The sequence below is a fragment of the Perna viridis genome, chromosome 9 (assembly GCF_037379345.1).
Source record: "Perna viridis isolate PV_CMFRI_1.1 ecotype Kerala chromosome 9, ASM3737934v1, whole genome shotgun sequence".
Lineage (NCBI taxonomy): Eukaryota > Metazoa > Mollusca > Bivalvia > Mytilida > Mytilidae > Perna > Perna viridis.
In genome coordinates, this window is record NC_142453.1 from 32,045,277 (window position 1) to 32,072,764 (window position 27,488).

At 34.0% G+C, this 27,488-nt stretch overlaps 2 protein-coding genes and 1 long non-coding RNA gene across 3 annotated transcripts; 1 reads left to right on the forward strand and 2 right to left on the reverse strand.

Moving 5' to 3' along the window:
- Positions 1 to 16: 16 nt before the first annotated feature.
- LOC148607844 (uncharacterized) lies at positions 17 to 3,157 on the reverse strand. Its single transcript, XR_015915582.1, has 2 exons — positions 2,899 to 3,157; positions 17 to 2,437 (listed from the first exon to the last, which is right to left on the reverse strand). It is a non-coding gene; the product is annotated as an uncharacterized LOC148607844 (long non-coding RNA).
- LOC148607845 (uncharacterized) lies at positions 213 to 9,779 on the forward strand. The gene is made up of 3 exons (XM_088547264.1): positions 213 to 342; positions 8,467 to 9,039; positions 9,414 to 9,779. The coding sequence occupies exons 2-3, from the start codon at positions 8,493 to 8,495 to the stop codon at positions 9,518 to 9,520; spliced, it is 654 nt and encodes a 217-aa protein (XP_088403390.1). The 5' UTR covers positions 213 to 342; positions 8,467 to 8,492; the 3' UTR covers positions 9,521 to 9,779.
- LOC148607846 (fibrinogen-like protein 1) lies at positions 6,523 to 23,230 on the reverse strand. Its single transcript, XM_088547256.1, has 5 exons — positions 22,883 to 23,230; positions 19,415 to 20,123; positions 10,245 to 10,364; positions 9,858 to 9,995; positions 6,523 to 8,141 (listed from the first exon to the last, which is right to left on the reverse strand). Exons 2-5 carry the CDS (start codon positions 19,983 to 19,985, stop codon positions 7,714 to 7,716), a joined length of 1,257 nt encoding a protein of 418 aa, XP_088403382.1. The 5' UTR covers positions 19,986 to 20,123; positions 22,883 to 23,230; the 3' UTR covers positions 6,523 to 7,713.
- Positions 23,231 to 27,488: the final 4,258 nt, after the last annotated feature.

Here is a 27,488-nt window from a genome sequence, read left to right on the forward strand (position 1 = left end):
ATTATAAGTATACAAATCTCATCTTTGAGTCTTTATTCAAAAATGGAGCAATAAAGTCTGTATTCATTTTATCAACTAAGTGTAATTTCCCTTTGTATAGAAAAAGAAATTTTAACGTTGGACATGAAAAGAGATATTTAAAGGTTTTGTAAGTGATAGTCCTATTTTGTTTTGATTGTCCATTGAAGCATACAGAAATTTAAAATTTTACATTCTATACATATGTAATAAATTCATTGAAGAGTCATCTCGTGTATGTTTACTTATTAATGTTTTACAACGGTTATAATACTTCGTGTATAGGACGATGTTGAAGAGTACCACATAAAGCTCTGTCGAAAGGTAAGAAACAGTATAATATGTAATGTAAGTAAGGGTTTTTTTTGCATTGGTTGTTTGTACATGTAAATCTGTTGTAAAAGTTAACAAACATTACACAACATGACAAACATTACACAACATGACTAACATTACACAACATGACTAACAAGTCTTATTGTTTGAATGATATGTGTGTCAGTCCTTCCGTTCATCGATGGTTACCAATGATTTGTGTGTCAGTCCTTCCGTTCATCGATGGTTACTAATGATTTGTGTGTCAGTCCTTCCGTTCATCGATGGTTACTAATGATATGTGTGTCAGTCCTTCCGTTCATCGATGGTTACCAATGATTTGTGTGTCAGTCCTTCCGTTCATCGATGGTTACCAATGATTTGTATGCAATTCATTCTGTTCATCGATTGTTACCAATGATTTGTGTGTTAGTCCTTCCGTTCATCGATGGTTACTAATGATTTGTATGCAATTCATTCTGTTCATCGATTGTTACCAACGATTTGTGTGTAATTCCTTCCGTTTATCGATGGTTACCAATGATTTGTGTGTTAGTCCTTCCGTTCATAGATGGTTACCAATGATTTGTGTGTTAGTCCTTCCGTTCATCGATGATTCCTAATGATTTGTATGCAATTCATTCTGTTCATCGATTGTTACCAATGATTTGTGTGTTAGTCCTTCCGTTCATCGATGGTTACTAATGATTTGTATGCAATTCATTCTGTTCATCGATTGTTACCAATGATTTGTGTGTAATTCCTTCCGTTTATCGATGGTTACCAATGATATGTGTGTAATTCCTTCCGTTCATGGATGGTTACCAATGATTTGTGTGTTAGTCCTTCCGTTCATCGATGGTTACCAATGATTTGTGTGTAATTCATTCTGTTCATCGATTGTTACCAATGATGTGTGTGTAATTCCTTCCGTTCATAGATGGTTACCAATGATTTGCGTGTTAGTCCTTCCGTTTATCGATGGTTACCAATGATATGTGTGTAATTCCTTCCGTTCATAGATGGTTACCAATGATTTGTGTGTAATTCCTTCCGTTCATAGATAGTTACCAATGATTTGTGTGTTAGTCCTTCCGTTCATCGATGGTTACTAATGATTTGTGTGTAACTCCTTCCGTTCATGGATGGTTACCAATGATTTGTGTGTAATTCCTTCCGTTCATAGATGGTTACCAATGATTTGTGTGTAATTCCTTCCGTTCATCGATGGTTACCAATAATTTGTGTGTTAGTCCTTCCGTTCATCGATGGTTACCAATGATTTGTGTGTTAGTCCTTCCGTTCATCGATGGTTACCAATGATTTGTGTGTTAGTCCTTCCGTTCATTGATGGTTACCAATAATTTGTGTATGCGTCTTTCCGTTTATCGATGGTTACCAATGATTTGTGTGTTAGTCCTTCCGTTCATCGATGGTTACCAATGATTTGTGTGCTAGTCCTTCCGTTCATCGATGGTTACCATTACATGTATATATGTTAAACTTTAATATGTCTATGTTACATTTTAGTTGGAGATGCAAGTCTGGCGTAATTATCTTGATTATTATACATATTTTAAAAAGAGGTGGGTTCCAGAATAAAAGGGGGAGGCCCAAGGTATCATTTGTTTATTTAAGACATTTGTGTGCGTGAAATTAACTAAACCCCACCCAAAAAAAAAAAAATTAAAAAAAGGGGAGTCCAACCCCTGGAATCTTCCCTGCTCGATCCGCCTATGTAAAACAGTATTTAGGTCTCTAAAAAAAAGCTTCTACATTCATTAAGAAAAGTGGTGCTCTTTTGAAACTGAAAACAGTTATCAACATCCTTCACAGATAGGGGTGGGATATCACTTGATTCTAATATTTTCCAATCAGATTTTATTGAGCTAATGTTCAGTTCTGTAAATGTGTTTTTCACATAGTCGTCACAATCAGATTCTACACCAGAAGTCAAATGTATATATACCCGGTTCACAAGTATATCTTTTGCTCCACCTATTTTCAAATCTCATGCTCTGAGCCATTCTTTCAAATCTTTCACCTTCCAACTTCCAAGTTCCTGGACAGAAGGGTGGCACTCTATATCAGAATCACTTGACATCTGGAATAGATAAGGAAATAGTAAATAGCTTTCAAGTTGTCTCAGCCTTAAAACACCTTGGATATAGTATTTGTCATCCCTCTTATACCTCAGCAATTTTTATCATATTAATTGAAATACAAAATAGGTGTATGGAGGAGGTGACTTGCTCCGGATACAAACCTGTAGAAAGTAGATATTTATAACAACATAAGGCTACGAAAATAAACAGAGCAAGGTCCCTCAGCCCCTATTACCCTAATCCCTCAAAGTATTATTTAAACTGATGTCTTCTTGTCCTTGTTTCCATTTGACGATTTATCGCACTCGGCAATCTGTTCAGACTGAGGTAGTCACGAATGTTACGTCTACCAAATTTGTTATTTTTGCAAAAAAAAAAAAAAACAACCCAAAAAGAACAATTAATATTACACAGAGTTTCGATAAGCAATGGTACAAATATGGTGTGTATTTCTACTTACCACGAAAAGTTACTACTGAGCCTAAACTGAAGCTATTCTTTTGGGATTCTGCTACAGTTTCACATCATCGACAGTCATCTTAACTGATCTGAACTCCCCGGAAGTTACTATTGGTGCATAAGTAACTGCCGGTACAAACTCGGAAAAGCATCCGGAAAAAACATTGCGGAACAGATCTATTGTCAATGCACGCTTTAAATATTTTATGTTGTTAACTGGTTAATGTAAGCAATAGAATTCAGTCATAACTGAATCAAAAACAAAATACTAGAACAATGTCAAAGCTGATTATTTTATGGAGTCTGTTTATACAAGTTTCTATATATTTTGAACAAAATACAAACGTCAGTGACCAACTTCATTATTGAAAGTAATTTTACGAGACTTCATTTACATTTATTCTGAAAATAAGTTATAATAAAAAGGAGCACGAACAATTAACATTTATTTACTTCTCTAAACCAAACAATAGTGTCAATTCAAATTAAAGTTTGTAACAGTATTTAAAATGTATTTTAAGGTAGTTTTAATTTGTATTTTATGGCTATTTCCCTAGGATAATTTTAGCAAGTAATTCAGTTTAAATGATTTTGTTTTGTTACAACTAAGACATCTACCACTTTTATTTCTAAAATTCAATTAACAAATCATTTCTAAAGACTAGTGTGCAACTCAATGGAATGCTGTTTTAAGAGCTGGAGTCGATCCCAGTAAAACTCCCCTAAAATGAAAATTGAAGCTAGATACTAAAACATAGTCATGGTTATACAAAGAACATAAAAAAGAATATATATTACATCATTGTTTGTTACCCTTACATATGTGCTATTTAATTCTTTGTCATTTAGATGCTTTGAATTTGTGGCTTTTTCGCATTATTAACTTCTTGTGGCTCCATCCACCACAAGAAATAATAGGCGTAATACCACTATTTCATGTCCCCATTACTTTCTGTATTATGTTCAGCTATTTATATATATTTAAGACTCATTTCACATTAGTACATATGGTGCTGTAGGGGTTTCATTCTGATGGGCATCCCATGAAAATATCAACATACCTTATGTGCCGTCTAAGAAAGAACGGTGATTAAAAGTGAAAGTAGACAGGTGCAGAAATCACTACTTTCATTTTGAAATTTAGCTATCTTTTTGTTCAGAATTTATTAACCCTATACTGAAAAAAGAAAATGAAGATTTTAGAATACTGCTGATTCATCGAGCTTTCGGATGACACCCAGTTTGTATACCTCTACTAAACTAAGAGAATAATAGGGTGCAATAATTGGACTATTTCCTTTCATTCTAAACTACTTTCTTGCGCAGGCTACTGGTTCCTGGAATAGTGGTATTACACCAATAAAATTAGACCGGAAGCGTTATTATCTTCCCCTGAGTAGCCCACGTCATATCCTGTAAACGAAAAAGGGAGATTATAGGGGAGATCGTACTGTTTTCTGTATGTTGTTTTCCTTTAGATTTTGCACATTGTTTGTTCTTTGTGATGTCTGAAATTTTCTCTGCTACACCTTTGTTCAGTGAATGATAGTTTTGTACCATATGAACGATACTTTCTCCTTTGGTTCAGCTGTCAAGTGGACTGATACCCAATGTGGGCACAATGGTGACACATTAGAACAGATACATGGTAAAGTAAATATGCAGATATTTTGGTACAGCAATGATTCGTTGTGGAATACGTTTAATTAATTTTAATGGGGCTTTCGACAATCGGTTTTTCTTCATAGCCTTGTAGATTTAGTTTAAGCAACATTAATATAGTTTATTGGATTTTATCTTGTCAGTTCAAATTTTGTCTCTATTATATCGGTTACTTCTTTTCGAAATGTTTTAAAATTTAGCAATCCGTTTCCACCTCCTGAGTCAATTCCCCATTGCATATTGCCGCATTCCGCATTCCATTTAGAAGAGTTCCGGTTCTCCAAATAATAAACACCCCCCCCCCCCCAAAAAAAAAAAACAAAAAAAAAACAACCAGATTCCCCTTAAAAGAGTTCCCTTCTCCATATAAAAAAACACATTCCCCTTAGAAGAGTTCCCGTTCCCTATATAAAAAAAAATTCCTTTACAAGAGTTTCCGTTCTCCAAATAACAAAAACATTCCCCTTAGAAGAGTTCCCGTTCTCCATATAAAAACACATTCCCCTTTGAAGAGTTCCCGTTCTTCAAATAAAATAAAATAATATTTGCGGTACGTAAGTTTTGAGCTATTTTAGTTGCAGTCTGATATCGTCTATCTGTTTAGCTGAACTTGAAATTATTTATGTGCTAGTAGATGCTGGTAAAAATTTCCATCACATAGGACTGTTTTTGAAATTTGGTTTGAAGCTTCGAATTCGTGCCATTGAGTTGAATATTGTTAGTAATATTTGGTTGCTTCCCGATATCAACTTCCTGTTTAGCGGAGTAGATGTATACATATTACGAGAACGCATGTATTTTTATGATTATCATATATTTGACGTTAAATGTCTTGATTTCGGTTGAGTTTTATCGATTTGAAAAGATCCGCGGTTTAAATGCTAGTACCGGTTTTTATTTCAACAAAGGTTGTGAGTGACATTATGGTCTCTGAATTTTTTTTAGGTTTTTTCGTGAATGTGACGGAAGGCGCTGCTGGAACAGGACAATATTACCCTTCCGGCGCACCTGTGATGTCACTTCCAGTTTTTTGTGGGAGTTCATAATGCTGGTGCTTTAGCTTTTGTGCGAGGTTTTGTTTTCCTTATCCTGTGTTTTTATATGTAACAGAATATTCTACTCTGTTCTCTACATTGTGTATGTGTTCACGTTCAGTGCGTCATTTCACAAAGCTTACGCGAGACTTACGTGCACGTCTAAATGGTTTGTTAAGGATTTGTGTGTACGCAAATCTGATGAGTGCTTTGTGAATCGATGTCCTGGTCATATACTTAGATATTGTTAATGATTCGGTATTTCTTTCCGAGCATATTGTATTCTAAAGAGTTGTAAATATTTTCCTGGTGATTTGTGTCTTCTTGTAGCTTCACTTGTAAGTCGGAGATAAATATTTTTTTAAACTTCGTGTTTCATTGTTCCTTTTCTTTGAAATAATCAAAATTAAAAAAGGTCATCCTCTGTTTCAGATGAACTTTAGATGATATTCTTTAAAACAGACAAAAAGTGAAACATTAATTTAACATATACTGAATAATTGAAGTATAATTGTGGTTATATGTATGAACGAATCTGTAAAACAGATATTTGGTTAGGCTTTGAATTTATGTATTATGTAACATGGCGCATAGATGTATTTAATCTAATGAAACGTATTTCTTTGAAGAATTTTGTTCTGGTTTTAACCGTTTTACAGAACGCTAATGTTAAAAATGTTTATCAAGTAGTTGGTAAGTCTTGGGTTGCCAGTAATGTGGTGTTTTGAATCGAATAACAAAATTATGGCATAATGTTAGAATGCATATCAGAATTACATAAATATAACGGTAGCGACAAAGCCAATGTTGTTAAATAGATTGATTCAGATATTGTATTACTTTCCTAATTGTCCAAGACGTATTTTACGAATACGCTGCGACGGCGCAACGATTTTTACTAAGATTGGCAAAATAAAATAAAGCCGATATAAAGACCTAGCTTTAATGAGCTTACTACCCGTATCAACATATGTATAATCTGTAGGCACATACAGTGCATAACAAAAACAAATAACATCGACAGTTATACATAGTATACATCCACTGTTCTAATCAGAAAAAAAAACCATTCGTGACCGAATAACGTAAGCGTTCTTTAATACAATGACGTCACAGCTTACGCGCGATTTAATGTTTGTGTAATTCGACCACTGGCTGTTCTGTAGTAAGGCAATACACTCCTTTGGTACTATAGACGTGGAAGTTTTCGAGGCAAAATAATTTCTTATGCAAAATTAAATGGTTAGACGAAGAAATTATTCCCTTTCCCGATTTCTTTATGTAATGCATAGTTACGTCATAATTATTCATTTAAATATTTTCTTCAAAAAGAAATTTGAAGCAATGCATTATTACCACAGAATTGTGAGTGAAACTGAACAAACCACTAATTACTTAACTGAAAGCGTTTTTAATCAAGAATTTCCACATCTATAGCCTTAAACTTTTACAAAACATTCATAACGATATTTTTGAGTCACAGTTGCAATGAGTATGTTACAAGTCTTACGGGGCTTGGGACTCCTCCTAAAAGATAACAGTTTGGCAGTGAAATTCATGAGCATAATATTTATAAAATTAAAAATATTGTTAACAATAATGACAATAAATAAACACAAAATATGTACAGTGTCCAATTTACATGGCAACAGCGTAGATTTAAACAATTAATACGATGGTCCGATTTTACACATTAGTATACATTTGTAGATAACTATAAAAACGGCATAGATTCTGTCAATTGGATCTACCTTTTTAAAGAGAACTATTTCGTTCAGTTCACTTTTTCAGAGACAAAATAGCACTATAAGTAGGTACATTGTAACAGGTTTATCTATTTTATCACATAAGGTCACAACCTCTTCCCATCATTCCTAGTTTGACGAATGTATACTTCCTCTAATGAGCAAGGGCGATAATCGTTCAAATTGCAACAAGTGATGAGTTGTCAAACGGAACGTCCAATTGCGTAGATATATAACGTCATTTCCTTCGGAGTCTAATACCGAAAGGACGTGAGCAGTTTCTTTTTCTCGTTTGTGTTGGTTGACTAGTAAAGACTAGTTTTAATATCAGAAAAATATTTGCGATGATAGAGAAATTTCATCAAGTGCAATAGTTCAGACGTGATTATTGTTCATAACGTCTACAGCGGGCATAATCATCATTTCGACGAATTTCAGTGATGAGTGAGTATGAATGGTATTCCACTGAATACCATTTCTGCGAAAGAAGTCATTATGCTCGCCCTCTTTGTAGTATCGCCCATTAAGATTTGATTCAAAGCAGTCTGAATACCACCACCCACCACGATAATGTACTGCGCAATTATTTATAGATCGTCTATCGTTGTCACGGTCGAACGTGCTAAATTCCATTCCGTTGTGGTCGTCGCGTATCGTTGTCATTGAGTCACCTGCGTTGCCATGGTAACGCGAGATATGCAGACGATAATTCTCCCTCTCGCTTTCTATCCTGAAACTGTCATATATTGCGTAGTATTTGTTCCCGTTCCATTCTTCCATATCAATTCGTAGTTTGTAGCTACCTGAAAAACCAACAAAATTGTAAATTCGTTATCAGCACTAAAGTCAGTCCCCTAAAAGACCAACGGCAAACACTATTTAAAGAAAAATTAATCATACTAGTGTATCAAAGCTTATGAATGGCTTCATTCAGATTGTAAAGTATCAATAGATAAATTGTTAAAGCAAGTCTTTTGAAAACAACTCATGTAAACAATTTGTACACGATGTACATTAAACAGGGACAATAGATATAACTTTCTATACTAAAACGCAACCTACATTTAAAGATTTTATAATTAAAATCTAACAGGATATGTAGTAAACTCGATTTCTATTCTTTTGAAGGAAGGAATGGTCTTTAGAATAAACCAATGTCAGCGCGAAGATACCCAATCCAGAGGAAAGGGCCTCCTAGGGTAGAAGTTAATGTACTTAAAGTTGACGCAGACGGAAACAGTATTTATGATGAGGATTTTGACCCGAATTTCTGTCACTGCTATCCGCAAACAAGTAGCAAAAGACTGCCTTCTATGATTTACGATGAGCTAAAGTGTGATCATGAACAGTCTACGTATATTCAACCAGCTCAAAAATCTGTGTTTACTTATCCCTGGACTGCCAACACAGTAGCTGGAAGGGAGGAATTATTTGACGACAGAGATTCCCTAAAAAGCGGTAAATTAAGTGTCATTGCGGAAGAAGCTGATGTTCACGTGACAAGAACAGCGCCGCCATTTGCAAGCCCAACAAAAACAAACGAAAGAACGAGAGTACCATATTCCGCTCCTATAGACCCAAGTCGTTGGGAGAGTCATGGACCAGATTTTAGGAGGGCACATTCGGAGAACCGACTTTACACAGGAGGTAGACCAAGGACTTTAGATTCAAGGGAATTTCAAGGAAAATACGTCGACCCAAGTAAGTGTATAATTGAGAATAACTTCATACATTAATTCATGTTTATGCGTTTACTTTATAGCAGATTTTGGACTTTTTTGTTTTGATTTTAAGTGTAGTGTATTAATAAATTATCTGTATTATGGAATAGTGCAAATGAACTCAGACCTAAGAAAACAAGTGTCTCAATACTACTTACTGGTCGTTTATCTTCATGTATCAAAGTGAACAAGGACAGCCTTTAAAAGCTACCTAACTAGTTAGTCTTTTATTAAAGTAGGGAGTACACGATATGATTGGAGCAAAACAATGAAATAATATTTTAAGTACAATTATGTGAAAGTTGTAACATCTCTTCGTTAACTCAAAATAATGTTTTCCTTTGTTCCATTTAGAGGATGGTCAAGTGTACAAATTTAATGTCAACTATGGAAAGAAGAATGTAAGAGCTTTCAGAGAAGCGGACAACACAATAAGAGCATCCCCTAATGAGTTCAGATGACCTGCATTGTCTGCAAAGGGAAAAGTTGACTAAGAAACACTAAAGGGGACAGATGGTGTCTTTGATATGTAACTCATTGCAGCATTACAACATGTGCTCAATTCCATATATCTATGATGTTCATTTTAACATGAAAATCTTTTTTTATCTTTTCCAACTTCCGATAATATTGAGATTTCTTGTATAGGAAGTACGTTTTTAAATAACTTGAAGTTTGTTTGCACCATATAGAAGATTCTAATAAATGTCTAACTTAGAACTTGTATAGTGAATCTTTGCGCCCAAGGGTATGTTAAACATTTCTTTTCCAACTACATACAACTTTTCAATTACTTACCTTGAGTAGTTAGTTGATGGATATGATTGTTGCCTAACCAGAATTCGCCATTCTGATCCCCAAAGCCATGTTTATAATCATGCCAACTTCTGTAAAAGTCAACGGATCCGTCCTGCCTGCGCTGGAACACTGTCCAACCTGAAAGTTATAGAAAAAGTGTTAAAACTACAATCATGGACATTAACGCGTAATCAAAAGTCTTTATAGAACGCAGATTATGTCTTGGGTAAACATACAACTAAAAGCTTTTGAAATGATACGTCTGTAGTACTCTAACTTTAATTTTCATCAGCTCATTATTAAATGGTAGTTCAATGTGTGCTAAAAGCTAGAGCGTCGTCCAACAATTGTGAATTGTATTAGGTTTGATCCGGATACAAAACTTACCTGTTCCGTTAACGACTTTGCACAACACTTTGAAAGGTTTCTTGGCCTTGTCCGGTTTAATTTTGATGTAGTAATCACCTTCGTATTTCATTCCTCCAGATTTGTGAACCTCGTCACAATCTGAAACACAAGAATTAGAAACATTAGAGTCATCGCCCTTTGAACAACCATTTCGCGATACATCATAAAATCGGAAAAAGCTAGCGATTATGCCAAACATAATAATTAAAAAAATATATTTGTACTTGGGCATAAATGAATAATTCTGGAAAAAATTAAAACAGGTACTTACATCAAGGAGTCGATAATTATTTTCAAACGAGATTGCCGATGATAATAGGTATTTATACATTTTCGTCGCATTAGATTATTAAAAAGACCGAGATGAGTAGCAATTTCAATCACTTCATACGAATCATATCTTTATTCTCCTAATCTAAAGAGTTTCTAAATTATCTATTCATTCTATTCAACTGACGCAAAACCTTTAAGTTTCAAAGGTTGAATTAAATTAGGATTTTACGCCTAGAACTTTATTCACTCAGTAAACATACGGGAAAAGGCAACAAAATCTTGTTTTGCCAACCATCAATTAATACAGCTTATCACTTATTCATGTATAGTACGTTTGAGAGTGACCGTCATGCAGGTCGGGGTCACGGCTTTGGCAAATGACCAATAAACAAGGTATAAAGCGAACTGGTACAGCGCGTACCGCAATAACATTATAAAATATGACGTGTTTTAAATAAACTATGATGATGGGAAAAAATGAGTATGATCACCGACTCTGATCTTCCCATCTTCTGCCAAGGATGTCATTCACAGTTTATCAAAATACTTATAACAATCGATGTTCAAATAGAGACCACTGTGTATAGTAGCAGTTTGCAGGGTTCTTTAAGTAGTAGTCTTTGTAAGAATCATGCAAAATCTGAAAAATGTGATACACCCCAAAAAATGCTAGGTATTTTTATTTTCGTAATTAAGTTGTTTTATGGGTCTTTATTATGAAATATGTAATTATTCATTCCAATCGGTCTGCTCTTAGAAGATAATCAACATTGAAAATCCAATAGATTCTATTGTATTTGAGTGTCATTTACATAGTTCTCTCCCTTATTTTTGAAATCTACATTGCATTCTATGTAATTTTTATCTCCTAAGAACACGCGTTATATCACTAACCAAATTTCTGGTTAATTTCTGTTAATGGCAATTCAAACAAAATATCAAAAATAAAAATATGTAGGCTTTTCATCCATGAATCACATTTTGCATGATTCTTAGCTGGAGTGCTACTTAAATATCTAAACCAAAATAAACCTGCAGCAAAACACTTTCATATTACAAAACATTAAAAAAATATTATGGACCAAATAAATTGGCGATCTTTTATGCAGTTAAAAATATGTATATGTTTTAAAGAACCTCTTCTTTTTCACGATAATTAACTATATCCTGAATATCACAGTGCAACTGTATTACGGATCTGTCATAGCAATAATTATGGTTAACATTTTTGTGGCTAACCACAACTAGTCAAAGAAGAAAAACTCAAAACATTTAATGTAACCATTAGCTAATTATATCGATTGAAACTCAAGTTTGTGATAATAATGCAAAGAATTGAATAAAAGGCTAAACAAAAGTGACGAATGGCAGGAATGCTCAAGACACCTGCAAACTGATACACAATGAAAAGAATGAGTAAATTTTCCGAAAATATCAACAAGAATGTTTTCTTAATGAAAGACAAACAGTTCTATAACCACAAATGTATAGTATCGTATCTCCATCCACCAATTGCACTTAAAAGCCCAGATATCAGAGTGCGGTAATCCCATGGGAACCAATTACACCCCTCGTTGTGGTAAATCAATACTTTAAAATCGATATGAAACGCCATGATTATCTTTCTTATCTTGGTGAGTGACATATAATTCATAAAATAGCAAAGGTTTTTCATACATTTTGCATGTCTGCAAATTAAATAAGTTATAAAACGGTATTTGTTTGGTTTATATGCATGACGGTGCGTGTGGTCGCCCCTTGGAAGGCCCAGTTATCAAAAATAGTAAGACTAGTTTGGCAAAACAGGTAGTTATAAAGTAAAATGAAATAAGGCTACGAAAAACGAACTTTGCGTCATTGCACCTTTACAAGTGCTTTGGAAAAATGATTATGGTTTACTCACGATTGACCATTCTGTTTCCTATATTCACCACAAACTTTTTGGGTGCGAGGAAATTATATTGAGTTTCCGTTGTTCAAATTTTCCAACAAGGGTCATCGCACTCATGCTTCTAAATTATGAGGTAATTAAGTCGACCGCTCATGCATGGGGATGTAAACAAATTGTTATACATTACTACAAGGACGAAAACATTGGATAATTTTATTCTGTGTAATGTTTCCCTTACTTCATCAACTTAATCATAAGTACTCTCCTATGACCACAAGTGTTTTGTAGGGAAACATCGTTTGTTTTAAGTGTTACGAACTAAAGAGCATTATCTTAAGTCGTATCTGACCCGTATCTGATCATTTGTTCTCGCTTAATTGTAATTTCAACACATTTAAGATCAATTAGATTTGAATCCTAGGAATAAAGCCAAATTATAATGGCGTCAGATTTTATAGAAGTGCTTGAAGCTTCCTAAAATTGTAATCTGACGTTCATTACTAGTGAAGGCTGTTACAAATATACACTCTGACAAGGAGCAACAAGAAACCACTTTATAAGAGTAAGGCTGTCGAATGGAGTTGTCTGATGTTATCTAAGTGATTAATTTTATTTGATGAATTTTGAAAAAAAATCTGATAAAAGTTTCAATGTTGAATATATTATGTCAAGGTAAATGCAATAGAACATCAATCGGTTTTAAGCGTAATTCTCGCGTGCATTTAGTGTTAAAAAGCAATCGTTATTTTTAAACGAAGGCAGATATATCCTTTCTTGCGACTTACATGTATATGCATGTATGGATATATTGCGAGAAAAAATTCTCGCTTCGAGTGACAAGCGAGAAATCCACGACTTACAAAACTCTACATCCATTCCTGGTAGTATTAAATATCGTGGACTAAAGCAAAATATGAAGTAAACCATTACTAGAAAGAAACAAACTGCTCGCGTAAAAAAATCGAACACCCGAAACACTTAAGGTTATTCAGTAAGCAGACTGATATCACCAACAACCGGCGAACTGTTTTCCCTAGGACAAATGCCAACAACGACATCTAATGGTATCCCTAGATCAACATCAGAACCTACAAAGTGTTTGCATAAACAACCTCTCTACAGGTTTTCTTAGCATTCCAACTGTATCAAATGATTCCGCCATATACTCTAATCTTGTGCAATAGACGGAACAAGCAAAATGTTTGATCAAGACATTAAAATGTATTTACGTGGTACTTGAGAGATTTTACTTGTGTCTTGTTTACCTTATGATAGACAGCCGGCAAGAAGTAAGACTCGGTTCTGCATCATGCAGTTGTTAATTGTAAAATGAAAGTTTTCATAAATGCCAACTATGCACCACAATTCATGTTTCAGAAATCGGGGGCAACTATTTCTTATCAATAGTTTCCATGGAAATCCGTATTTGGGTTTAGCCATGACGGAAGGCATTCCTAAGATTACATAATTCGGGAACGAACAGTTTTGATTCAAAATTTAAATGCAACGCGTACATTTCTGAATCAAATTGCATTTACATTCAAATTATGACTACCACCATTGCATCTAGAGTCCTGGACAGCATCGGACCTGATACACAATAAATATAAAGTTTGACTCTCTTTGTTTTGAAATATTTTAAAATTCAGGAACCCGTTCTGAACTTTAAATGCCTTTATTTAACTATTTGTACCGCTAACCCTGACTCCAGTCATAAGCTCCAGTTGTTTGGTCTTTAATATAAGGAATATATTTAATCTAATAAAGCATGGGTCATTTTAATTCTATGCAATTAACTTAATCAATAAGTAAGATAAAATATTTCAAAAATCATTAAACTTTATCAGTTAATACATTCCCCAATAGTTCTCTTTATTTATGTCGTATCATGTGATATAAATTTGTCTCCGTGTAATGTTAGCTTTGCGTGCATATTCCCGTTTACGGCAAATTAGCCCTTAATTTAGATAGACATGTTTATAAACAAATAAGAACTAAATTGTCCAAGCTATTCTAATAACTAGACTACTACACACGCTAGCGGCAGTTCGTGAACGCCATTTTGTGGCTTATTTTGACGTCAGTTTTGAACGACGTTGACCTCCTTCATCGGAATGCACCTGATTCTTTCGAAGTCTCTTTTGAAAGAGCAATTCTTATCAGCATGTTTAAAAATCTAATATAATGTTAACGATTCAGACAGGTTTGTGCATCTCCTAAATCTAGCTTACAAGTAGACCACTCCATAAGTTTCCATAATATCAAACAAATGCTTTATTTTTTGCTGAATAGAGTATCTTTTTGTACTTTATCTACTATGAAAACGGTAAAGTGGCGATTATTTCAAATAAACCCCAGCAGTGTTGTCCTAAATGTTTAGCCCCGCTGGGAAGCTAATCGTATTGTGGTTTCAATGTGGAGGGTAATACAAAAACCGTAATCCGATTAGCCCTGTCTTTTCTCCGGTCGATGGGTGCTAAGGGTAGATCATCCTGTTATTACCTTATCAGTTATATACGGCAACTGTATGGTTGCCTTACCTATTTGGACTTTACCGCCATACATTTGTAACCCAATATTTAATATATGTCATGGTTGTGATTTACCCGAGGGATCCAGATCTAATTTAAGTCTGTCTTGCATTCTTGTATAATAGAATTTAATGAAATTTCTGGTCACTGAAGAAGATTTATTTACATAGAAATGCAACATTAGTGCTGAATAACCTTAGGACTTTTAATTACGGGTTTTCGAGTGTGAAATGGTATTTTCCAACTACATTAAACTGAAAACTGGCTACTGCCTAAATACAACGCCATATATGTCCTAAGCTCAATTTTCAATTTTTACAAAGACAGTTTTCAAATATAACAGCTTAAAATGACACAAGGAATGATCCATTTCCATGTAACATTGAGCAATTAAGGCATCGAACTCCTACTCCCCCTCCACAAATATTCCCATAAAACATAGATGGCATTTTAAACAGATTAGATCCTCAAATTGGTAGCAGACATATAATGCATACTGCATCCCTGTCGTTTTGGCTAGGTACCAGATCAGATGAATCACACTGATTTTTTAAGCAGATGTGAAGATGTTAATTTCGGTTTATTAATCTGTTATGCTGTTTACATCAGCTCAGACATCAACCACTGCCAGCCTCTTTCAATAACTCATTATATCACAAATTAAGTCTTCTATGCAAGTAGAAATTATGCTTCACTTTGATCACTGGCACTGCTTTCAACAATTTTAAGTGTAACAGGCATGACTGTAAAGGGCAATTGATAGTATCAAAATAAATAAAACAATGGCATTTTAATAATAAAAAATAGGTACATGCACATGTATGTCTCAAGTCTGTTTTGGAGACATTTGTCAGCAAAACCACTGTACTCGTCATACTCCACATTGTATACATTTGTGTAAAATGTTTCCTTTGGGGTTTAATTTATTCTTGATCGTTTCCTTTATATTCAATGCCTATGTTATTTAAGGACGTCTTAAAAACAGATTTCAGTTTTTGTCTTTTGACAAAAGCCAATCACTTAAAACCTGTCGTTAAGACCTATGGCGTTTCATTTACAATGACGGATTCTATTTTCGGTTTGTTTAACTAAGCTTGATTGTGATACATCAATACTGGTACAATGTAACAATATATAACAAAATTGAACTCTAGAATAACAGCACATTTATAAACAGTGGTAATCCTAACCGTATTTACCAGATGCTTTAAAAGACCTTGTTCGCGTAGTATCTATCAAGTTCAGCTTTGATCAGAATAGATAGAAACTATTGCATAACACTTGTTTGATTGAAACAGACTTTGATAAAAACTTTAGAACCCTTAGTTTTATCTACAGGATTGAGATATAATCTAAATGAAGTTAAAACTTAAACATGTTCAATAAGAAAATATTACATGCATGAATCGTAACCTGCTGCTGCACAAAATATCTTAAATGCCCGAAATCATAGGAATTTTTTTTATCACTTTGTACCAACGGTATTAGAGTGCATCTTCGGTCAGGCTAAATTGAGGATGAAATATATGACCTACGCCCCTTAAATGCGAACCTACTTACAATGTATTTCTGCTTTTTGTTGTTGTTGAAAAATTATGCACATATTGTATAACATGTGTCTATGGAAAAACAAACAGTTCTATATTTAAGAACTAAGAAAGATAAAGACTCTATTAAAGAACATATATGCATCTGATGAGTTCTTTATATTCACTTGATAAATAACGCTGGCAGGCGCGTAGCTGCCGTTAGGCAAACTTTTGCCTGCACTTAATTTTGACAATTTTTTTTGGAGATAAAATACATCCAGGAGAGGCATAAATGATGCTCTAAAACGCTATCTCCGCGGAGCTTCGGGGGGCTTCGCCTCCTGGACCTTCTGGGGGCCTTAAGCGGCCCCCAGACACCCTGCCGTAATTTTGCCTACACTTTAATTTGGCCTCAGCTACGCACCTGGCTGGCGACAGTTTTGACATAGATTCAAACCGTCCATTAGGAAAATGAAATTGACTAACTAATCAAAAAATGTAGAAAATTTACAATCGTGAATATCTTGTTTGAAAAACAACGATGTTTGAGGGGTTTCAGGTTACACTAATAGGCGGATCACCAATTCGCGATCATATCCTTGTAACGGTTCGTTGAATTTAACGACCAATACACGGAAACACCGACAACAAAACCCAGGATTAAATGAATCATCGGCTTTTTATTATGGTTAACATCACTGTAACAATTTTGTATTATTTCTTAAAGGATTTATCTTTTTAACATCATTTTAATTGCTGAATCGACATAAAACAGTCAAGCTTGTGATGGTTATCTCTGTGTGTGTATTATGTATGTGAAGTTGTTTAACCATGCAGATGCACCAAAAAATTGAAGTTTAATCAGTTCGAAGCTGTTTGTAACGACTGTAGATAAGATTAAAAGAATTTCTTTGACTAATTAATCGCTGTTGTTCATTTCATTCATGATTACAGGTATATAACACCGTAAATAGAGAAGAAGAAAATATGAAGTAAATTGAAACTCTGAAAATAGTTTATGTACATGTAACCTTGTCACACCCTCAAATTAAAACAGTGTGACATCCACTCATGGAAAAACGCATTAATCTAGGTTAAACTAGTTATTTTGCGTACTAATGGTAACCACATTATACCCCAAATACCATTACTTTAACATTTAAGTACATGTACAACTCTCTTTACCCAAGAAGCACAATACGAAATGATCAACTTTGTCCCCTAAACAGTTCAAAGGTAAGAATCTGCAAGCCATACTATTCACAGACTACACGACATTTAACAAAAAAAAATAAAAAATTGTAACATGATTATTTTTAAATTGCTTCTCAGTTGCACAATTACGGATTTAGTTGACATAAATTATCTTCACAATAAGCACATCTAAAACCAACAAAATATTTGAAACCCTACAAAAGCTTCGGTGATAAACGACACAGAATAACAATCAGTTTGAGTATAACTGTATCGAAGATGATCTCCAATATAAAATCAGCATTCCTTTAACGCATTTAACAAGTCATACAATCAAGTTTGTGACTCATATTGTAGTACCTAGATTACTATCTCCCCCACTGTAGTGTCATGATCATGTTTAAATGCATATTACCACCAACAACAGATCTAGATTTTCTCGTAATAGTGAGAAAATCCGATTTTTAATTAGGAATAATGTGACAGTACCCATTTTAGCTTGCTCTTTTGTCCGACGAGGATATAAAATAAAGGAGTTATTATCCCGTACAAATTGATGATTTGGTCAAAATGTCACCGTATTGCCAAATCTATAGTCTACGGACTGCCATTGATAGATCGACATGAAGTAACCTTACACTCAAAACGGCATAATGTTGACTATGAAGAAACTGGAAGTTAAGACAGTGCAGGAAAGTTACTTTGTAGTTCCATTCTGACCAAAGAAAGAACGTTTTTGAAATAAAATTGATAAAGACATTTTAACTTTGTTAAAAAAAAAAAGAAAAAAATGATTCTGAAACAACCCAGTCATGACCATTTGCACACAATTTAAAACATCAGAAAGTATTGTGTTTTTCAAATGTACATGGAAACAATACCAAAGCAACTTTTTGCAGTATTTTTTCTGGTAAATCCTGACAAAAAGGGCAATGGACTTTTATCATACCTTGACCTTATTTAACTAAAGAAACCAGAAAGTGCTATAATTCAATTAGGCTTTCGAACAAGTCATTTCAAAATCCGAATTGCAGATGCCAGCACCTTCAATGTTCCCACAAGATACAGAACTGACTAACAAGGAATACATGTAATCAATTGGTCTCAATTAACTGCCTATAGTATAAATACGCACTGGCCTACTGGTACACTAACACCTTCAATGAACCATGTGATTTAGAAAAATACAGACCACCCTACCAAATTTAACAGTATTCTGACACGAATTAAGTAATCATGTCGAACTGTGGTAGACTAAAATCAAGGATAACTCACTAAATCACCCAATTATCTGTTATTATCCGTTCTACCAAAGTGTAATGATAGCACCCTGTTGTATTGCAAGATTATGAAGAACTAGAATGATTATTTTTTTCTGATCTTTTAGATGAGAAATCCAGTCCACCCCGTGAACTCAGTAATGTAAACGCCTTATTGATTGGTGATTATGGTTTTGACCTTTACTTTCATTATCTCAGTCTTTTGATCTGTTTGGATTTGAAGAGCAATTAGCCGGGACGTTTAAATCTGCCTGTCTATTTTCATCTAGACATTTTTAAATATAGGTTGAATTATTCTTAGGTTTAAAAAAACGATGAATGTAAATAGTACTTGGTGAAGTCCTGTTTTCGACCCACCGCCAACTTCGTGACAACAAACAACAAAATCTACAGAAATGAATTAATAAACGTTTCAGCGGTTGTACCACCTTGCCGTGATCGATGAACTTACCTCTTGGAAAGGATTTCATTTCTTGTAGTTTGGTCTCTTCTGTTGGTGTCGTCTGCTGGTTTGGTACTGCAGCAGGCGACGTCTTCCAGTCCTGGTTCAACTGGTTAATTTTGTTACTGAGCGGAGGTAACGGCGAAATATTAGCCAGTCTATCAATTACTTCTGTCAAATTTTTGACAACAGCGTCTATCACAGCAAAATTGCTATTCAGGTCTTTTAAATTTTTTCGCTGTTGCGACAGTTGATTTCGGACTGTTTTTAACGTTTGACTCTCGCGCTGTAATGCATCTTGTGTATACTGTACATTTTCAAATAATTTTGAAATCTTTGAATTATATTCTGCTAATTTCAATGTCTCATTTGCTATTTTGTTTAAATTTGGAAGGTCTGCTGTAAAACGTTTTTCAAAAGCTCTGAATTTAGCATCAAACGATTCCTGAAGTTCTTTATATACTTTCTTGCATCTGCAGCCTTTCTTCTTAGGTTTTGGTTTATGAGACGGAGCTGAACTGGTAATGTTTACTATCACAAATAAAACACACAACACAGAACTTAATCGCTGAATCCTCATAATGAATTAAACAATGTTATGTCCGATTTATATGTATTAACTATAGAAACACATGAAATACCACTGCAGGTAATATCAAACTACAATAGTGTATCCTGGTTACTCTTATGGAGCTAGAACATATCGTGATAATTAAATCTGAAAGAACAAACAATTAAATAATTTGTAGTTATTTCTGTAGTAATATCATCACAATTTGTACTATGAAGTAATGATTTCAGAATGGTCAGCAATGGTTATATTGCGGTATATTAATGGAAAGTCGTGTCGAATATCATGGTGTGTTACGTTGGCTACGAGTAATCTGTTTGGAATATTAGTTGACGTTGGTCATCTGAAAACATTTTATCTTTAAATTTCTCTGCCAAATAGAAAGATTCGCACGAGATATTAGGCATTTTGCTTTCTGGTCCCTGGTTTTATTATTATTCTACTAATCAGGTTAAAGTTTAAGATTATCTGCCATTCATGTCCATTTCTTTACCCGGATTAACCAACCCTTCCTCCTTGCTTTCAATGTATGGCTAACGACCTTTGACCTATAGACGGTAATTAACAATGGGCCGTCAGTAAGGGTGTCTATTGTCAATATCAACCCAGTAATCTGGTCTTATAACACGTTCAAAGGATATTATTATGAAGGAGATGAGCAATCAGTAAGTTTGTCAACACGGGCCAAGCCGTGATTTGAATGACCCTTCAACACCCACCAGGGCGTCAGACACCCACGGAAACATTAAACTGACCGACATCGATGTCTTGTTGAGTATTTTTCAATACTAAACAGAAATTAAATGTAAAGTTTTGATTTTATGTTTTATTTATACAACAGGTACCTAAACATGATGGCCTATTGTGACCTCTAATCTTCAAATTAATAGCAAAATGTGAAGAGGAATTACACTATAAAGAAATGAGCTCGTATAACAATAGCAAACATTTTTGAATTGTTTATTTAGAGATTAACTCAATCTTGTCTATATTTGTACTCTGATATAGGTACCTGAAACGGTTCACTTTAAAAGACGTTTTGTAAGACCGGACACTAAATATGTGTCAATATTGAAATAAATTTGTTTAAATTTCCAGTTACAATACTTATTTGAATCAATAATATCGTGTAGAAACATTTTTAACAAAAGATAAAAAATATGTACTTTCACCATTGTGTAAATATCAAAATGTAAAAATCGTGTTTACCTACGAGGTTGATTTGTTGATTTGGTCCAAATATTTAAAACCGTTATTTGTCCATAAACTGTGAAAGTGATTTGATAGTTGAAGCAATACAATACATAAGGTCAAAACACTGCCAACAATCATAAGGAAACTGACTAAATTTTTAAGAATGTAAGCGGCCTTTGCATCAGCGAAAGTATGCGGTTATAAAGATACACAATCTTAGCAGAATTGAAGGCTAAGTAGATTATATAATAGTAAAGTAAACCATAAACTGATAATACAGTATTGATATCATGTTTATTAGGTTCTAGTATACATTGGCCGATCTGGTCAGATAATGCTGGAACCTGTCTAAAACAGACCTCCAAAGACCAGAAAAATATTCCAGACATTAAAATTAGGGAGCTCTTCAAGGACCTGAAAAATTGTCCGGGCAGGGTAATTAGGCAGACCTTATTAAAGGACCAGACAAACATTATGGACAGGACAGGTTGATAAAATACGCCAGTTACATCTGTGCCAAACTAAAGGATTAACGAAAGTAGCTATACGATGTTTCAAAATTTACAATGACTGCGGATATCACGTGCAATAAGTCAAGTACGACTCTTTTTGAAATTTCCGTTGCAATTCAAAGTGTAGTAATTGAAAACGTTGGCCGACGTTAAATTCTGACAATATCGGCAAAAAATGTGTTTTTTTTTATGTAAAACTTTCAAAATCTTATTACAGGTTATCAAGTTCGTCCGATAAGAAGTGGTAAGTTTGCAAACATTTGCTAGCAATTAGTATTCAATGTTATCTAAGATAGGGTAGCTTCCTAATAACTGCGACTATCTATAACCCCCTGTATAGAGAAAATTGGCTGCGTTTCTTTTTCTTGATACAAAAATAAATCGTAATTGAGAAATCAAAACGGAAAATGAGGTGAAGTAACGGCAGGAGAAATAAAACATTGAACATTTTTATAGCATCTTATTAAAAGTATTTATAGACTGCTTTACGTTCTAGGGATATAAAGTATAACGAAGTCGATGTCTACTTGGATGCTCGTTAGCATTTCTGAATATTTTTTTCTACTTTCTGCAATGTTCTTATCAAGAATAAGTGAAGAAGAAAAAATGAGCTCTCGTTTGTGTCAGTTTTTTGAACATTTTTAACCCGCCCCCCCCTAAAAAAAACCAAAAAAAAAACCCCGAATTTTTGTTACAGTTGATTTCATTACTTTTTGTTGTCGGTGCCTTACAGAGCTTTTACATTTGTTAAAGACCTTTATTTGATCTCTGGAAATATTTGCTATTTTGACTTTAGACTACATGCTGGTTCATTTGTTTCACCATAGCTGATCTTTTTCCATTCCAACTAAAACCGGCTTGGTTCGAACATGCAGGGGCAAAACGTATGTATATTGTTGGTATGCAATATTTCACAGCATAATACTTCTGACCCATTAATCTACTTTTCGATAAGGTAGTTGATCATTTCTGACAATAAGTAGCACTTTTACTTCAGCCATAATTTGCATCTGTTTCATTTATATACTGTAAGAGGGAGACTGACAATATCTGTATCAAATTTAAACTGTGTTCAATGTGCAGTAGTTTAAACATAATGTACACCAAAGCAACAAAGTTATCATTAAATCAAGAAAAGTGTTTATTCTTATAAAATAATTGCATGCGTTTCAAGACAGATACATGATAAGTGCGACTTACCCGAATATTTATTCAACACGACAGCTACATTATCAATTACCGCTTTCACCAACAGCTGGTTACTATAATGTTCACTCTTGTCTGGTCACTTTGTGGTCACTTAGTGTGTATTGGCATGAAAATGATTAATTAGCCGGCTCCCAATTACAATTAGCGATAATGAATAACACAGATGACTGACCTTTGTCGAGTATCTGAGTCTAAAATGAACACTTCAAAATACAACGATAATCCTTACGAAGTAAGTCAGTAACTACACAGATAATTTATGGAATGAATGGGAAAAGTTAACTTTTAACTAACTACCTAATCCAACTTGACACTCAGCAACAGTTCTCACTTTATCTCTCTGTTTATTAAGGCTAGGAAGTTTTAAAACTATAGTAGACAGGAATCCACGCCCATTTAGGTTTCAACCAATCAAATCATTCCTTTTAATTGATTGACAGTTTTCCTTAATGGCTTACCTCTAAAATTAGCTTATCATAGGTGTAAAAGGAATTGTTAGCAAGATTTATAATGTTTCCACCACTTGTAAACAGAACTTTAGATATTCGCTTTCATTCGGAAGAAATTGTTAATCAATTATAATAAGATTTTTCGTTTACCTTTGTGCTGTTGCTTGCAGAACAAACACATATTTACTATTGTGGGGATTTGACTAAAAGTGACAAGTCCGATTATACTTTAAATCTTCCTTATATCATCGGCCTTGTATTAATCTAGGGAGTGTGTAATAGAATATAAAATCCATTATACATCTTAATAATAATAGGTCAAGCGGTTTACAAGTCATAATAAGTGTATGTGTTTGTAAGAATCAGGCAAAATTGGAAAAATCAGAAACATGCATGACAAAACCCACCAATCTGACAATAAAATATCACTCAAGGATGCTTTCTCAGTTTGAAAAGACCATTATTTAATTTCTGCTTCATTGGATTTGCTCAGAAATTTTTCAAAAGAACTTTAGAAAATGAGATATTTGACAGTTATCTGCTCTTGAAAGGTTCATTTACAGTGAAATTTCAATGAAAATGTAACTCAATGGGCCAGCATGATATGGAAAATCTTGTCTGTTTTCCTTGTTTCTTATGGTGTAAATAGTCAAATTACACTATCGAAATGACGGTTTCACCTACTGCCTAATTCTTAAAGGGACTGACACTTAAATTCTATCATTATGATTTTGTGAATGATGTTGTTTGTATGTGTCATCCGTCTACTTCCTAACATGGCATGACATGCAAGAAATATACCAAAACATCCATACAGAAGGACAATGCAGAGTACATGGCCAGAATGTTGAGAGCATGAAACTGCGATAGGTGGTTATTTTTAGAAAGGAAAATGATGCTTAACCTGCAAGTGACAGAACTTTTTTTGTAATATCTTTAGTCGAAATTTCGCTGAAATATTCCTCGTTCAAGACCCTGCTTCCTTATTATACCAAATTAATCGGATATTGAAATCGTATCAGTGCGAGTATATGTTACCTGGGTACTTATCATATCTTGTACCTAAAAAACTTATTTCTAAAATGTGACTCTTTCAACATAATACATAGAGCTCCGCACCATAGTACATATTTAATGGTAATTTTGATTTTTGAATTTTTTCCTATATGTCAAAATTAAATGATGCAGAGTACATGGCCAAAATGCATTTATATATAAATCATTCAATTTTGACATATAGGAAAAAATTCAAAAATCAAAATTACCATTAAATATGTACTATGGTGCGGAGCTCTATGTATTATGTTGAAAGAGTCACATTGAATGATTTATACATATGTATATGCTCCTTTTGATTGATTTAATACACGATATTTAAGGCGACGAGCTTTATACCGAAAATAAGGTTATGACCAAAATTTATTTCTCAGGTGAAACTTTTTAATGAAACTTAACAGTTCCTTTAATTAAATTAAAGGAATTTGTGTATTGGTAAATCCTGGAATCGAGTTATCTCCCATTGCATTTTGAAATTGGCAAACAGTTAGGGTTGATAAGTGACAAAAACTGGTTCTTGATCGACTAAGGCATAGCAATATGATCATAATGCTTGAGAAAAGCAAGCTTCTGGTTATAATTAAATTTTACAATTTACATTAAACGACCTGTGTGTTTACACATGTTAAAGACCTTTTCGTGACCTCTGAAAGTATGTATTATTTTGTATTTAGGTTGTACGCTGGTGCATTTGTTGCGTTTCACCATATCTGTTTTTTTCTATTGTGATGTATTGTGTACAGTGAAATATACCCGATCAAATAGTTGGCAATATTTGCGGCGCTTTATCAGATTTGAAGGTATTCTAACTATCAAAGTTGAAAGCTTAATCACAAATATTGCTCAAATCGACACATTTGTATTGTTTCGGACATAATAGACCTGACAACTTTATTAATCAATGCATTACATCATAGGTGCCCAATTTATATTAGACGAAATTTATACGCATATCTTTCATGTCTTGGTATTTGTCAAAATTGATATCAAAGTCCTGTCTACAACCCTTTTAAACACATTATTATAAAATATTAAATTTTAAGTATACTCCATTTTTAAAGACGGATATCGAGATAATAACACATTATGCATTTGTAAATTGTTCAATGGATTATTGCATATATATACACTGAGGATTTTCTCACGTTACAGATGAACATCAACATAACTACAAGAACACTATTGTTACGATGTGTTATTTCAATGGTCAAATCTATCCATTTTATTTTCGCTTTTACAAAATAAAACCCTCCTAGTAATTTGAGCCGTATTTCGCTATTAGATTTCATTTTTTCCACCCTTATCTTGATAGAAAGATATTTCACAGGTGTTCGGATACAGTAACACTTTGCACTGGGCACCTTGTGACAAAGTCATTTTCATGTTATTAAAGGGTTTTGTTAAATCCATTAGTTGCTCCGACGGGTCTGCGAGAGATATCTGATCTTAGTTCTGATAAAAACCGTGGTCAATCATGTGGCGACCGATAATAATGATTTATATACATGGTCTTTTTGAAGGGTAAATATTCATTAACAATTGTGTTTCATTGTGGTCTCTACTAAATGTTTAATTTAACCATAATGACTGTGTTTAAATAAAAGTTAAAAGACTTGATTGAAATGGCCCTTTATTATCACACAAAACATTGCTATACTGCTACTGAAAAAAATACAAGAACACTCATGGTATACCATACATCTTCCGGGCTTGTATCATGGTACAGTAATACCTGTCTAAACAGAACCTTCAGAACTAACTGGATACATACCTGTCTAAACCAAATTACTTCAAAGTCAAATAGATCCTTTTTTGCTAAAATTGGAGTAGTTGATGAGCATGCATAGAGCATGCTCAATATATACTTCCGCGAGGAAAATTCTTTTGTTCTACCCAAGCCGTACCTCGCGGAAGTTTGTATTGAGCAGCTCGCCAATTTACCACAAAAGGGTCTATTCACGTAGAAAAGCACGATAAAAAGCGTAGATTAACACAAAAACCGGCCTTAACTAATCGAAGCCTTCAGTTCGATTTAAGCAGGTTTAACTGTCGAAGGAATAATTTTATGGACTAAAATCAATACACGTATAAAGCGAAATGACCAGATAACATTGTAAATATTACGGACAGCTAAAAGTGAAAAAAAAGAATAAATAGACCCAAAAAGAAATAATCAAAGGGATGTTTTAGTATACAGAACAGACTGAGTCGAAGACAACGACAAATGGATTGAGACAAGGACGTCGACACAAAACCTCATTTTCATCACTGCCCGATTCTTACCTCCTTCCAAAATCGCTTTCATAGGTCATTACCCTCGAACTTTGATGTACGCGAAAATTGCCACTAGTAATGCGAGGCCTGGACGGACCCGAACAAAAGATGCAATTCAATATAAAGGTGAATGATTTCATCACATCTTAAATTCGTCTAGTCTGGTTAAAAACCTAACCTGGACCATAGTTGGTCAGCATATGTGGATAGCGCCACGCTTCACGCACGTAAAGACCTCACTAGTCTTGTAGAATTGTTCATAGTACGATAACTGGAACAGCTACAGAGGGCAAAAGTTACCACTCCTACCCCCTTTTTTCTTCTTAATCCACCCCATTTCTTGGAGATTTTTTAAAACAAGTAACGAACATGAAAAGAGGTGGAATGGCAAACAAGGAATTCGATAAACGATTTATTTACCTGCAACGGGAAATATGAAAAAAAAAAAAAAAAAACGTAGGAGCGGCGAGTTCTGATTCGTTTAACACACAAGGGTCAACTAAGGATATTTAAAGGGCTATTGCTTAAAAGCATCCACATAGTACATGTACAGGTTTTTATTACTTCATCACTCATTGCTATACCTGTAGTTGATAAGTAAGTTAATAGTTATTTTGATGAAAAATGAAAAAAAAGATAATGTAAAAATTTTAAATGTTGGTTAATAAGAGCAAACGTTTTCGTTTTTATTTAATTTACTTGAAATTGCGAGAAGCTCATTTCTGACTTGAACTTGTTCTAGCGCCGATCAAGAGAATTAGGAAAAAGGATTTCCAGGTTATACTTTGCTAATTTTTATTACAAAATTTTGCCCCAAA